The 15822-nt window shown below is 37.3% G+C and overlaps 2 protein-coding genes across 2 annotated transcripts; one reads left to right on the forward strand and one right to left on the reverse strand.

Annotated features, from left to right (window-relative positions):
* Window positions 1-5349: 5349 nt before the first annotated feature.
* On the forward strand, window positions 5350-8239 carry LOC108828289 (cryptochrome-1). Its single transcript, XM_018601927.2, is given in 5 exon segments — window positions 5350-5862; window positions 6020-6169; window positions 6172-6237; window positions 6323-7820; window positions 7980-8239. Coding segments are annotated over 5 exon segments (2049 nt in total). The 5' UTR covers window positions 5350-5531; the 3' UTR covers window positions 7984-8239.
* A 3975-nt stretch (window positions 8240-12214) lies between these two features.
* LOC108824199 (protein WHAT'S THIS FACTOR 1 homolog, chloroplastic) lies at window positions 12215-13804 on the reverse strand. The gene has a single exon (XM_018597572.2). The coding sequence runs from the start codon at window positions 13758-13760 to the stop codon at window positions 12537-12539; it is 1224 nt and encodes a 407-aa protein (XP_018453074.1). The 5' UTR covers window positions 13761-13804; the 3' UTR covers window positions 12215-12536.
* Between the last annotated feature and the right edge of the window lie 2018 nt (window positions 13805-15822).

The raw sequence follows: 15822 nt of genomic DNA on the forward strand, positions 1-15822 counted from the left end.
AGCACAACTCCCAAAGCACCATCATTAAGTCTAGTAGGGCCTAAATGGGCCCTAATCAGGCCTCTGATCCCTATTTCTTAACTCGCGACGGTCTGATTAACCAGTTAAATCGGAGATTAGGGATTGATCAAACCGGAACTAAACCAACGGTCAGGAGGATCAATTAGATCGAGATCAAACCGCAAACCTGAAAGCGGTCGAACCGGAGCCGAACCGGTTAGTCAGCGACTAAAACCTCTCTCGTGAAAGCTCAAAAGGTGCTTTTACTCGGCTAAAAACAAGATATGACGGCCAAAACTCAGCGAGTAAAGAGGCATTTTGACTAAAGGAGAGGAACGGCGACTAAGATCGACTCCTGGAATCACACGTCGACAGCGCGAAGAACCAAAACCGGCGAGTAAAATTGTTCTTAAATCGAGGCGAACTCAGCGACTAAACTCGCCTCGGAAGGCAGCGTCGAAGGTCACGACCAGATAGGTGAAACAGGCGACTAAACTCGCACCTCGAGGTCGCGAAGCTATACCACGACCTGGTAGGCCGAACCGGCGAGTAAAATCGCATCTTGAGGACACAAGGAAATGTCGCATCTGGCGAGTAGATTCACATCTTGAAGGGGACCAGACCAAAACCGGCGAGTAAAATTGTTCTTAAATCGAGGCGAACTCAGCGACTAGACTCGCCTCGGAAGGCAGCGTTGAAAGATGCGACCAGATAGGTGAAACAGGCGACTAAACTCACACCTCGAGGTCGCGAAGCTATACCACGACCTGGTAGGCCGAACCGGCGAGTAAAGTCGCATCTTGAGGACGCAAGGAAATGTCGCATCTGGCGAGTAGATTCACATCTTGAAGGGGACCAGACCGGCGCACCAGCGAGTAAAATCGCGCTTTACGAAGCCCTGTGGGAGCATCGCGACAAACCGAGGAAAACCGCGGCCAGATGAGCAAGCCAGCGAGTAAACTCGCGTCCGGAGTTCTGGCCAGAGCAACGCGACGAACCAAGCAAGACACGCGAGTAAATCTACCTATGAAGGTTCGATGAAACTTCGCGACAAAACGAGAGGATACCCGCGAATAAAATCGCGGATAGAAGGGCGAGCAACTAGATGACTAAAATAAAGTCGGCGAGTAAAACTCATCCTTGACGCACCAGCTAAACATAAGCGACTAAATAGGGCGAACAAGCGAGAAAACTTGCCCTTGGGAGGCGGTAAAACATCGCGAGAAAAATCACTTTTTGGAAGCAGCGGAGTCCGCGACTAAACAAGCCGAATGCGCGAGTACCCCCCCCCTCCTTCCAAGTCCGGGTCGAATGTGGTGACAAAATCTATGAATGGGACAACGCTCAGCGACCTCCAGACTAGTGATCACGGATTCGCCAAACCTCTATAACATAACAGTCCGTCAGGCTCAGGTTACTACTAACCACAAACGAACTGGGGGGGGGACTTACTGTAGGAGGAGGATCGCATCCCTTCCTAGGCCTGGCGAACAGCGACACATGGCCCGTCGATCTAAGGGACTAGGGTATAGAAATGGGCCGAGAGAACGGCCCAAGTAAGCCGCTTCTAGTCGACTACGCGACCAGAAGACTAAGCCGATTTAGCCGACCCATCGATAGGAGCCCATCCAGGTTGGTGAACACTAGGGCGAACAGGCAGAGACAGCCTATAAAAGGGAAGGGGAAACGACATGAGGGGGATCCACACTTTTACACACTCACAAGGCGGCTAGATCTAGGGTTTTACTCCTCTCTATCCGCTATCTTGTATCGTTTCCCGGCTAGCTCTTCGAGCTCCGCTTTGTCTCTTTCTTTATACTTACTCTGTAACTAGTTCCTGATATCTCCATCTATAAAACGTCTTTGTTAGACCCACAGACGAGTTCTTCGTCTTCTCTTTACTAGTTTCGACCGAACTCGGTTCTAACAGTTTACATAGGTTAAACACGGGTGTGATGCCTGCATTTGTTCTTCATGTTGTGCTGAGGACTGAGCTATCTCCCCTCAGGACTAGGTTTTCTGCTTCAAGTTGCGATAGCCTTTGCACAACATGTTCCAATTGTTTAGAATATCCTTCCATTCTTTCTTTCGGAGTTCAAAATTCTGAGATGGAAACCTACGTGGCTGGTGTTGTTTCCCCTGGCAGAATTCATCTTGGTGACTGGTCTTTTTAAGGCTTTAAACTGAACTTGCAAGTCGGTGTCGGTCATTGTGGCCATGGATCAATCATTCTCACTTCCGGCCATTGTCACAGAGTCTTGGTTATCCTCTTCCTTCTAGCAAAAACTGTTGGGTAAAATAATGCAAGATTCATTGTGCTACTACGAAACATGAAGCACTATAATCAAATAGATCAAAATAAGTGTTTAAAATCGTTTTAGTGATTTTAAGAACAATAATAGAATATATTGGTGCATAAACTCTAGTTCTAGTTGCATGCCTCTTAGTTGAAAGTGTTTCAAGTCACCCATTGTCTATTTTAGGGGTTTGGAGTCCTTTTAATATTCATCCTTAGACAAGACTTATGTTATATCAGTCAATATTTTAAGATACAGAAAAACTCAATCATCTAAAAGTTTTATTTTTCGGTCTGGAGATAGAATACCTTACAATCCAGATGTCGGAAGCTGGAATATAGAAGCGGAATGGAAATGTCATGCTCTATACAGAAGGATTTCCTCTTTGATTAATTATTTCTTCAATATTTTAACTTATTTGATAATGTAAATATTTTATAATTTCTTAGAACCAAAGCTAAATTAATATTTAGTGATAATATATTTTAATAACAACTATAATTTTAATATTATTTAACAGAAAAATATATATATATATATATATATATATATATATATATATATATCATTTAGTATAAGATATTCATATGTGTGATTGTGCATTCTATTAAAACAATATAATTGTAAGTAATATCCAAAAAATACAATTAAAAATCTAAGGATAGTTAAAACTTCAGTGTTAGATTATGTAATATATCACGAAAATGCATGATTATTTTCGTATTTCTTTTAGTAAGATAGATAGAGTTCAAACATTTTAGTGAAGAAATAATAAATAGAAAAATCAATAACTAATAACAAAAAGATATAAATAGAACTTTTCAGTATACCACCCTCTTAAAGATATTTCTAATTCTACTCTATTTTTCATTTTAAAATAGAATTTAGGGTAAAAATGCTCTAATAATACTCTATTTTTCACTCTATAATAGAGTGAAAATATGTTTATTCCAAATATAGAGTAAATTATTTTTTTGTTCATTATTTTATTTTCTACTCTAAAATAGAGTACCCTTGAAGCAAACTCCAACTTTATTATAGAGCCACTATATTTTAGAGTAGAAAATGGAGTAAACCATTAGAGATTGTTTTAGGCAACTCTAATCCTACTCTATTTTACTCTCATGATATTCTTTTTTCACTCTAAAATAGAGTGAAAATAGATTTACTCCAAATATAGAGTAAATTATTATTTTTTGTTTATCAATTTCAATGATACTCTGTTTTAGAGTAAAAAATAAAGTAAACCGTCTAAGATGATCTTAGTAATGATCTTAGTAACTTATTTTGACTTGTAACTGCGTGTAACTCTTTCATAATGATCCCCCACCTCCCTAGAAAAAGAATTGAAAAGAAGAAGCAAATTTATAGATAACCTACAATATTAATAAATAGAAGTAAAACAAAATGTCTAAAAGGCGAGGAGCCGAGGAGGGCCAACCATATCCATCCCTCGTCCACTTTGCTAATACGTCATTCTCTCTCATATCCTAATCTGCCAATAAAATTTCAGAACAATCCTCGGTACATATATCATCATTATCCTTAATAGTTAAAAAATAAAATAAAATATTGTTATTACTACATGTACTTGTCCTTGTTCTAAAACTCGGCCTAGTTGCCGATTACTCGTCCGGTTAAACGTAAATCGGAAGGTCACCGTGGCGAAATGGAGGTGATCGGTGTGTCTAGGCGTTGAGCCGTATAATGAACGCGTTATCCGAAGATATAGAGAAACCGCCGATTAATTTTGTAAAACCGATTTGTCCAAATCTGAAAAACTTTGAAAATATCAAAGCTTTTAGTTAGAAATCAGATTATACCTTATAGATCTTCTATATGAAGTTGAATCCCACAAGAATTGCTTCTTAAGATGGTGAAATCGCAGAAAACTTAAAGACGGCCGCGTGTATAGGTCTGGAAAATCGCAAGGTTGAGGATGAGGGTGTATTGGTCATTTTACTTTCATTACAGAAAAAATAATAAAATGTCAAAAATGCACATTCCCATGCTCGAACCACCGACATGCAAGAATCTTTCAGAAGAAACAGACCACTAGACCAGGATAACACGCTTAGTATTCTATGCAAAGTTTATTATATAGACGTGTTTATTGTTATTTGCATAGAGAAAGGTTGATGTTATTAGCATATAGATATTGTAAGCATTCTATGAATTTTAGTATCAGTAATGTATCTTTAATAAATATTTATTATATAATATTTGTATTATATGTACAAAATCTGATATTTTACATACAAAAGTATGAAAAATTCCTCCCCGCGTATTCCCTGAACTTTTTCCGATTTTCCAATAAATCGCTAAGCCTTTGTGTGCCGCACGCGTAGCGCTTAGCGAGTTTCTGAACAAGGGTACTTGTTAACAATATTGATTTTTAAATTATGAGGGTTCATATAGATTAACCAACAATGCTTCCATCCATGCGTTGGAGTCAGTAAACTATTTATTATATATACTACATGCTTCTTATAAATTGATTAGAATTGATTCTAGAGACCAAAAGGTGTTTTGCCCAAAAAAAAAAAGAGACCAAAAGGTGTAAGATTCTTTTTGTTATTTTTGAATATAGAAAATGGGAAATTTATAGATGAAGTGAATGGAAAATTTGTGAGTCACAGTTGATTTGATTTCCATTGGATAGGGATAATAATTCAAGTGGGAGAAATACAACCCAAATACAAATAATAATAAAACTTGTGGTGGAAAATAATTCTAAGAAATCTCGTCGTGTGAATTGAATCATTTTTCCTAATGTCCAATCTTATTCGCTTCTCTCTTTCTCTATCAACCTCCAAGTTTTTTGTTTTTTTCTCTACAAAATAATTTAGATAATTAGTTTAGTTTTTTTTGAAACTGAAATTAGTTTAGTTTTTATTAATTCATATTTATAATTATATCTGTAACGTAATATTAAATACAAAGAGGAATACTAAAAATTTAACAAAATAACGTTTTTTAGCAGCAATAAAAATAACGCTTATATTGCTTTCTTGTTGGTCATTATTTCAGTCCAAAATTTGGAAAAAATCTTTTTGGTGAATAATTTCCAAAAGTATAGTTGCATTTTGCCAGAGGGGCACTCACACAAAGATATTCGATAAGATAAGCTTTTTTCTCATCAAAAATATACACCAAAGGGTTTCGATTCTTCTGCAGAGATTGAATTAAAAAAAATTCAGTTTCCTGCAGCCATAAGAGCCTTAGCTTTGAGAGATGTCTAATACATGTTCAAGTGGTGGTGGTGGGTGTAGTATTGTATGGTTTAGAAGAGATCTAAGAGTTGAAGACAATCCAGCTTTAGCTGCAGCTGTAAGAGCTGGACCTGTAATTGCTGTGTTTGTATGGGCACCAGAGGAAGAAGGACACTATCAGCCTGGTAGGGTTTCAAGGTGGTGGCTCAAGAACAGTTTGGCTCAGCTTGATTCTTCTCTTAGAAGCCTTGGTACTTGTCTCATCACCAAGAGATCTACTGATAGTGTTGCTTCTCTTCTTGAAGTTGTTAAATCCACCGGTGCTTCTCAGATCTTCTTCAACCATTTGTATGGTCTGTGTTCCATCTCCCTTCCCTCTCTTGGTTTTAAAATCTAGATTAATGGTTTGCTTAAAAGATTTCATTTTTGTGACTGAAATAATCTCTTGTTCTGTATTTTGTAGAAAATAACCAAAAAATGAAAATTTAGATAAAAGTTTTGATATTACAGATCCCTTATCCTTGGTCCGTGATCATCGTGCCAAGGACGCTCTGACAGCGGAAGGGATAGCGGTTAAATCATTCAACGCAGATTTGCTTTACGAGCCATGGGAAGTGACTGATGAATTAGGACGTCCTTTCTCAATGTTTGCTGCCTTTTGGAAAGATGCCTTAGCATGCCTTATGACCCTGAGTCTCCTCTTCTCCCACCCAAGAAGATCATTTCTGGTTTTTTTTTGTTCTCCACCACACACTTGTGACTATCTGAAATATATCTTATCCACTTTTGATTCACTCTTTTTTAATGTTGCAGGTGATGTGTCCAAGTGTGTTGCGGATACATTGATCTTCGAAGATGAATCAGAGAAAGGAAGCAATGCACTTCTAGCTCGTGCCTGGTCTCCCGGTTGGAGTAATGCTGACAAGGCTCTCACAACCTTCATAAACGGACCATTGATTGAATACTCCAAGAACCGGAGAAAAGCTGATAGTGCCACAACCTCTTTCCTTTCTCCACACTTGCATTTCGGGGAAGTGAGTGTGAGAAAAGTGTTCCATCTTCTTCGGATCAAACAGGTTGCATGGGCAAACGAAGGAAACCAAGCCGGGGAAGAGAGCGTGAATCTTTTCCTCAAGTCTATTGGTCTCAGGGAATACTCTAGGTACATAAGCTTCAACCATCCCTACTCTCATGAAAGACCACTTCTCGGCCATCTTAAGTTCTTCCCTTGGGCTGTTGATGAGAACTACTTCAAGGCGTGGAGGCAAGGCCGGACCGGGTACCCCTTGGTCGACGCCGGGATGAGAGAGTTATGGGCTACTGGTTGGTTGCACGATCGCATAAGAGTAGTTGTTTCAAGCTTCTTTGTGAAAGTGCTTCAACTGCCGTGGAGATGGGGGATGAAGTACTTCTGGGACACACTTCTTGATGCAGATTTAGAGAGCGATGCTCTTGGCTGGCAGTACATTACCGGTACTCTCCCGGATAGCCGGGAGTTTGACCGCATAGATAACCCTCAGTTCGAAGGATACAAGTTTGATCCAAACGGTGAATACGTAAGGAGATGGCTCCCAGAACTTTCAAGACTCCCCACAGAGTGGATACATCATCCGTGGAACGCACCTGAGTCCGTGCTTCAAGCTGCTGGTATTGAGCTCGGATCAAACTATCCTCGACCAATTGTTGGATTAGATGAAGCAAAAGCACGGCTTCACGAAGCGCTTTCACAGATGTGGCAACTAGAAGCTGCCGCAAGAGCTGCGATAGAGAACGGATCCGAGGAAGGACTTGGAGACTCTACTGAGTTTGAGGAAGCTCCTATCGAGTTCCCTAGAGACATCACGATGGAAGAGACTGAACCAACCAGACTCAACCCAGTCAGGAGATATGAGGATCAAATGGTTCCAAGCATTACTACTTCTTTGATCAGACCTGAAGAGGATGAAGAGTCGTCTCTGAATGTAAGAAATTCAGTTGGAGATAGCAGAGCAGAGGTTCCGAGAAACATGGTCAACACCAACCAAGCTCAGCAGCAGCAGCAGCAGGCAAGAGCAGATCCGGTTTCGAACCAAGTCACTGCTATGATTCCAGAATTCAATATTAGAATTGTTGCAGAAAGCACTGAAGACTCGACAGCAGAATCTTCCAGCAGCAGAAGAAGAGAGAGGGACGGAGGCATAGTCCCTGAGTGGTCAGGGTACTCTGAACAATTTGCTAGTGAAGAGAATGGGATTGGAGGAGGAAGTACAACATCTAGCTACTTGCAGAACCACCATGAAATAGTTAACTGGAGACGGCTTTCACAAACCGGGTATGTAACTTGCAAATCTCACTTTTATATTTTCGATCTTCCTAATATTATTCAAGTAACATGATATGTGACATGTTTGGTACCTGGTAACACTTGTTAAACCAAGTAGTGTGGATTTTAATGTCGAGAAAACTTGATGTGGTCTGTCTGACTTTACAGGTAACAAGGCACAACTGAAGGTGCACAAGGAGAGGAACTTCATAAGGGCGGTAACTTCAGTTAAACGTGGGTGGACTTGTAAACCAAGTATACATTTGTTATGTAATTAATGTATTTCCGGTCATGGAGCTGCAGTGAAACTTTGTAGGAGCTTTATCTGATGTACATCTTGTTATGTATCGGGTTTCATCTTGTAATAAAATACTGTATAGTATCTCGATTGTGGTAATAGACCAAATCTCATACTTCTTGGCTTTCAAGTTTTGGTTATAGTCAAAAAAACTCATGCCGATTCATAATCATTTTAAAAAACATCTAGTATTGTATATTTATGATTAACTAATAGCTTGTAAGTGTATGTAGAACACTTCTCTTTCAGTATGCGAATATCAGTTATTGAGACCACACACTCTTGGGGATTAAGGAGCCCAAATCAGACAATCTCGACATCGTTCTATCATTGGGTAATTAATTAGAAGTTTGTGAATGCATTTTCTTTTGGAGGTCACGGTATTGACACAGTTGTGCCTATTCTAGCTACAATTTGAATAGTTAGAAGTTTGTCAATGCATTTTCAAGCCAACATATATTTGAGAAAATACCAGTAAAGCTGCCTAATACAAAACCATAAAATAGAAGATTACAAACATGGACGAGGTTTTGGCGATCATGCAATTGCAGATTCGTTACACACACAATCACAAGTTGTTCCAGATACTACAAAAGAGTGTTCAACGAGCATTTATGGTGGCTGCTCTGATCTTGTTTTGACAGAAAATCTCCATGAACCATTCTTGTTTATGTGCAACAAAGATATAACCAGTAACTGATCCTCAAAAGAACCCAGTGGCGGAGACAGCTTATCAAGGAGATGGTCAAATGACCCACATAAAACTTTAAAAATATACCATTACTTTTACCATTTGCTTAAACTGACCCCAATCAAATAATTTTTTTGACCCCTATCACATTTTAATTCAAAGGCAGTTCACTAATATTTATATGCAGTTTTCTAAGAAAAAATATTTTGACCCCTGTGAGTAATAATCCTGCCTCCGCCACTGAAGACACCAATCCAAAGGCGATTTGCTGTGATAAGGAATATGATACTCAAAATGTATCACTGCTCTTAACTCGTCAATAGAACGAGATAAACCCATTAACCCAATGAATACTGAAACAAGCCCTCTCAATTACAACTCTAAGGTTATTATTTATAGTTCAATACAGATTCAAGAGCTACTCGACTCTAACAAATTTTCTAACGGCCATAACCGTTTCTTAAGAGAGCTGTTGATCAACTTCTTCTTGAACTTCTTCCACGTCAACTCCCATGTTCTTCCTCTTCAGTCTTTTGCGATAATAGCATCTCCAGCACCCACCCCCCCCCCCCCCCCTCCCCCACCCGGTGAGACTTAGCTTGTCCTCAAGCTCAAACTCAGGGTAATCCCTCGCAATAACCTTCACCCTAATCCATGCACTCTCATGAATAGGCAAGCTCTTCCATTGAACCAAGGCCTCAAGATGACCTTATGCATCATAACGAGTGCCTTGTATATGTTCTGGCTGAATCCTCCAACAGAATAGGTAAAGTTGTGACAACATATTCCTTGCCCAGTACATGTTTTAATTGGGAAACATGAAACACCGATGTATCCTGCAACTCTCTTGAATTTCCAATCAATATGCCACCTGACCAATCTTCTCAAGAACTTTAAAAGGTCCATAGAACTTGGTCACTAATTTCTGACAAAATGACTTTGAAAGTGTTATTTGACAAAATGGTCTTAGTTTGAGATAAACCATTGCACCCACTTGGAATGTCATTTCGCATCTCGTCTTATCGGCGTTGTTTTTCATATTAATTATCATGAGCTTTCAAGAAATGACCTTTATCATCTCGTAGTATATCATCTTTCATCTTAAGCATCCCTTCCAACTAAGTATTATCTGTAGAGCTTTCCTCATACCAGATAAGACTCAGTAGATCTCTTCCATAGACCAATTTAAACGGTGTTGTGTTGATTGATGTATGAAAACTGGAATCGTATCAGAATTCTGTCTGAGATGAACTTATACCAACGTTTAGGATGAGTTGATGTGAAGCATCTAAGGTAAGATTCCAACGTCTGTCAACCACCTATGTTTGGCCATCGCGTTGAAGATGATAGATTGTGTTAAACTTCAGCTTGGTACCCGCATGTCTGAAATACTGACGTAAAATTTTACTCAAAAAGACTCCATCTCTATCTGAGATGATAGAAATATGATAACCATGGAATGTTACAACCTCTCTGATGAATTTCTCATCAACCGTAGTAGCTGGATACAGATATCTCAAATCCAAAAAAAAAAGGGTTTACTTGCTTAGACGGTCCACCACGACCAAAATCATGTCAACCCCTTCTGATTTTGGAAGACCCTTGATAAAGCCCATTGATATTTCATACCATATCCGTCATAGTAGTTATGTCGGGTTTCAGAGAGGTGTTGTCGGATTGAGATATGGTGGTTGAGCTGGTTGGCTGGACAATTATTGTTGGAAATCAGTTAAAATGAGATTGTCAGCCGAATTGGGATGAGTTAATCCAAACAATGAGGATGGTCTGATTTAGACAAAGATGATTGACTTGTTAGCTCAGACAATCAGCTTTAAGCGCAAGTTTTTGCCTAAGTCAAATTGGCAGGAATGGTTATTGGCGGAGTTTGAAAAATTCGCGCTGGCAATGCATTTGAGCTCAGGATGACGGTTTTCTATTTTGGTCAAAGTAGAGAACAAACGAGAACGGTTACTGGACAGTTTTGCGGGATGAAATCACCCAACTGCTTTGACCTATCTCACATCACTTGGTGGAATGAAATCACCCAACCACAAAAAAAAAGCATTTGGGGGAATGATGATTAATAAAGTGATGTGAGTAGGTTTTAAAATCAATACCATTAAAACAGGATCATTCCTGAATTATACCCTTAATGAATATTTTAAATTTTCCAAAAATGTCATTAATGAAATGAACAAACTAAAAATTCATTAATGGCATTATGGTCTTTCGATTTTGTGGGCCTATTTCAACATTTAGATGGGCTTGCTAACTAATTAAATGGGTTATGTTTTTATATAATCAAATTCAAATTTCATAAACTTTTTAATATCAATACCACAAATTAAAGTCTGCAATAATTTTAATAAGTTGATATTAGAGATTGAAATTTTGTAAATACACGGGATAAGACTTAATCAAAAATATTATTGGCCAGTTTATATGTTTAGCAATATTTTATATAAATTATAAATCTTTAAAATTATATAATAGCCCAAATAAAAATTTCGGATAACAATGTTTTGAAAACTGACCCGAACACTGAACCGGACAATTTACCGGGTTACTGGATCATTGAGTCGACTGCAGTAAACCGCGGGTGAACCACATGTTACTAAATGAATTAATTTTATTATATAATAATATATTAACTAATAAAATAAAAAAAATAAAAATACATAAAACTAAAGTTACTACTTTCTAAATATATTTAAAACATAAAATAATAGTTTGGATATGTATATATTTTATGTTTAATAAACATTTAGAATACTTAACTAACTTTTTATATTTTTATTTTCATTTGATATACAATACAACTAAAAAAATATTCTACTGGTTCAACCGATAGTTCGACTGGTACCGGGTTTTGGGTTTTAGTGGGTTTGAGCGGGTTTTTGCGGGTTTTTAAATTTTTGGTTTTGTACCCGAATTTATTTTGGGTCACTGGGTTTTCCGGTTCAACTGCGGGTCCGGGTCGGATTTCAAAATACTGGATAAAACTATTGTTTAATTTATTTACAAACATAAAACGGCTGTGGCGCATTTTAAATTTCGTCATAATGTACACACTATAACAAACCCGTATAATTAAAACTTGATAATGTCACAGTTTATATAATAAAACGAAGAATTATCAATCTTTTATATTGAAAAAACAACAGAAAAAATTATCAGAATCTAGTTTAGTTTTAAAGTTACACCGGTTCTTTACTGGCTATACATCGGTTCGTTTGATAGTCCGACAATATCACGATTATAATTCGACCGGTTATTTTTCTTCTTCCTCTCCGGTCACCCGATTTCATTTCGCTTCTATTAATCCCTGGTCACCATTAATTCAGGTTTGCTGGCAAAAACACGCTTTTTAGGATTGTGCTTTCTAGATTTTTTCGTTTGTATAGCAGCAACATGTCCAGATTTTAAAACTTATTACTGTCCTAAAAGATTTATCCATAGTGTCTCCCCCTTTCGTCTCAACATTGATTTCACTAATCTAGAAAATGAAAGATACAACTAATCACCTCGATGACTCGATCAGAGCTTGTAACCAAAGTCGTATATCAGAGCTTAACAAATAGCAGGAGTAAGTTTATCAATCAGAGGGCTTCAAGGCCGGGCCATGCACAAGATTGCCCACATCACTGCTTCCACCTTCCATGAATCAAGCCACTAGTTTTTATGCCACCAATGTCACATTGTAGAGGGACTATAAATGTCCTTCTGCTAAAAGGATTTATCTTTTTATTGGGCGAGAATCATTGTCCATCTGCTGCATATCTGCAAACTTATATAGCTTTTCATTAAACAAAACCTGCGGATCTTTACTGATCAAAACACCATCCCCGTTGTAACCATCTTTCAAAAACACGGTCCAGTTCATCTCCGTACCAGCCAAGTAAAAGGTTGAGGGCTGCTTCTTAAGCATCTGGTAAGTCTGTCTAGTCAAGCTAAACTCGTCTTTGAACTCCACAATGTGATGAATCGAAGCTCTTTTCTCTAACGTCAAGCTCAAGAACTCGTGCACGATCCCTACACGGTACTTCTCTGCTTCCAATGTCCACACGTCCAGCTTCCAACCATCGGAATAAGGCGAAACCAAAGGTAACGTGTTCAACTGGTTCAACTTCCTCGTATCTTTCTCTCCCAGCTCCAGTTCTTTACCATGTTTCAACGGAAACTTAAACGCTCTCCTCGCTTTATCTTCGTCCACCATGAATGTTCTTTCGAGCTCACTCACCGAAAGATTCGGGTCCCAATTCACCAACTCAAGAATCCGGTTCCCATCTTGACCCGTCACGACCCGGAAATAATCCGGGTATTTCCCGACCCGGTCTCTGAAATCATCTGGAATCCCAAAAATCAATCTAGTGTGATGGATCTTGCTAAGTAAGATCCGTTTATCTTTGGTCATCATCAAGAGCTTCCGTACACGATTAACTCTATCAAGCTCCATCGAATCCATTAAGTCTCTCTCTTCCTCTAACAAATCCTCCATGAGATCCGAAAACCCTAACCACATCTTCCCGTCGCTGTGTCGATACGTCTGAAAGACGAGAGGGTGTCTAGGGATGAAACGAGTCACCTTACGGCCGCGTGGGAACCCTAGCTCGCGGTAGAGCTTGCCCGCGTCGTCGAGGCGGAGGATCCGATCCGGCTGCTTCGTGATGAACTCTTTGGATCGGGTTAGGAATCGGAAACGGGCGTCGCGCGTGACGAGGGATTCGAAATGTTGGAGCCGGGTCGAGTCGTGTTGGACGGGTTTGGTTCTGGCGGATTCGGGTTTCTTCCGCTTCTTTTTGAACTTGTCTGGCGTTTTGGTGATGAGGAATGAGGTGGAGAAAGGTCGGGTTGTGAAACTAGGGTTTGGATTTGGGAAAGGCCAGGAGAGTTTGGCAAGTGGTCCGAGTATTGGCTTGTCTGATTTTAGGGTTCTTGACAAGAGACGGAGACAAGCCATTTCTGTGAATTAAAGCTTTGATAATCGAAATAGCAGCTGAGTATTATATTATGGGACTAAGAACGGCCCTGTTAGTTTGCTGGTCGCTAGCATCAGCCACCAACTTCAGCGATTGAACGTTGTTCGTTTACTGGTCGCGGGTTCAGCGACCGGTCGCAGCGACCAAACGCTAGCGACCAGCAATTAAAAATTTTGGACGCTAGAAATTCTAACGGTGGAATCAAAATCGTGCGATCAAATTTTTTTTTAAAAAAAAACAGTCGCTGCAATTGAACGCGCGACCTTCAAACGAACACTATCAGCGACATTAAGTCGTAGTCGCTGGTCGCTGATTCTGGTCGCTGACGCTAGCGACCAGCAAACGAACAGCGCCAACATCTCCATATTGATTTTTTAAACGAATTTAATATTTACATTTTAAATCTTTAACTTGAATTATTAATTAACAAAACTCGCTAAATATTTATTAATAATTCAAATTTTCACTTAGAATATTAAATAAACTATTACTATATCTTGATCCGCGACCGTACGGATATCAATTTTCAATTTTAGTTTTTATTTATTTATACTAAATAATGTCTTTGTAGTATTTGATCGTTTTATATTGACTAAGTTAGGAGTGTGTATCTGGGTATTCACTCGAATTCGGCTAAAATCTATTTGAGTTTGAGATTTCCGAGTTTAAAAATTTATCTCTATTCGGATATTTATAAACTTTGGTTCCAGTTTGATAGAGATCTTTGCGGGTTTGATAACCCGTTTAAATTATTTTTAAATTTTCAAAATTTCTTTAAATCTAAAAAAATATAACAAGTAAATTTGAGTACTATAAGCTAAAATACCTAAATTAAAAATTTAAAATAGGTTTAACTTGAATATTTGGATAAAAAATAAATATATATTTTAAGTATTTTTGGTGTTTTGATTATTTTTTATTTACTTTAGATGTTTACTTTTGATTATTTTTTATATTTCAAATATTTTAAACAACTTAAAATAACTTATATCTTGGATATTAACTCGAAAATAGCTAACATATTGAAATATATAAATATTATTTACAATACATTCGAATATCCGAAATATTTTGTTCGGATAAGATTTGATTATGGTTCTCTAGATACCAAAATGGTAATTCCGTCTGGATATTATCTAGTTTCGGTTCAAATTTGGTAATTTTTTTTTTGTTCAGATTTGTTAAATGAAGAGTTGATATTATAATTTCCATGAATTGTTTGTCCAATAAAAATGATTTTTTTTTTTTTGAATTTGACATTGATTTAATTTAGAAGTTAAAAAGTGTATTTAATTCAAATTTAATTTTAGAAAGCACATTAATCTAAGTGGAAAAGACAAAGCATTAAAATAAGAAATATTATTTAATTTTATATTTAATTCAAATTTAATTTTGGAAAACACATTAATCTAAGTGGAAAAGACAAAACATTAAAATATGAAATATTATTTAATGTTAGTGGCATGGTAGTGTAAATAAGTGTAAAAATTAAGGGAAAATTTTAAATGATACTCCTCTTTTAATAATATAGATATGAAACTATAATAATAATAAGTACTAAATTTCACAATAAAGAATATAAAATATTTATACAATATATATACTATTAAAGTAGAATTTTTATTATGACTAGGTCAATGTCCGTGCTACGCGCAAATTATCTATGTGTATAACTTATAAATATATAAAATTATTTGATTATTGTTGTAAAGAACTTACAAATTTTGGAAATTTGGAAAATATCAATGAATAAACAATCCGTTTTTTTTAAAACATAAACAATCAGTTAAATTGTAATCACAATGTAATCACCTTCTATTTGATTTAATTAGATTCTCATGAGAAGAAATTGTTGGGCTCATAAATGATAGAATTTTGTTGTTTTATAAATTTTAAATTAATTGGACTGATATGTGAACTAAAATATTTTAATTATTGCATAAGAAATTTATTAGCTAATTTAAATCAAGGGAAAATTGCCAATAGAAAACAAAAAAACAAGGGTGTTGTCCCTTTGGTATAAATCATTTTTTGTCCAATTTT

Source organism: Raphanus sativus, chromosome 9 (assembly GCF_000801105.2).
Source record: "Raphanus sativus cultivar WK10039 chromosome 9, ASM80110v3, whole genome shotgun sequence".
NCBI lineage: Eukaryota > Viridiplantae > Streptophyta > Magnoliopsida > Brassicales > Brassicaceae > Raphanus > Raphanus sativus.

Coding starts and splice junctions, on each gene's coding strand:
- LOC108824199 (XM_018597572.2), bottom strand. CDS start 13,760: ATGGCTTGTCTCCGTCTCTTGTCAAGAACCCTAAAATCAGACAAGCCA.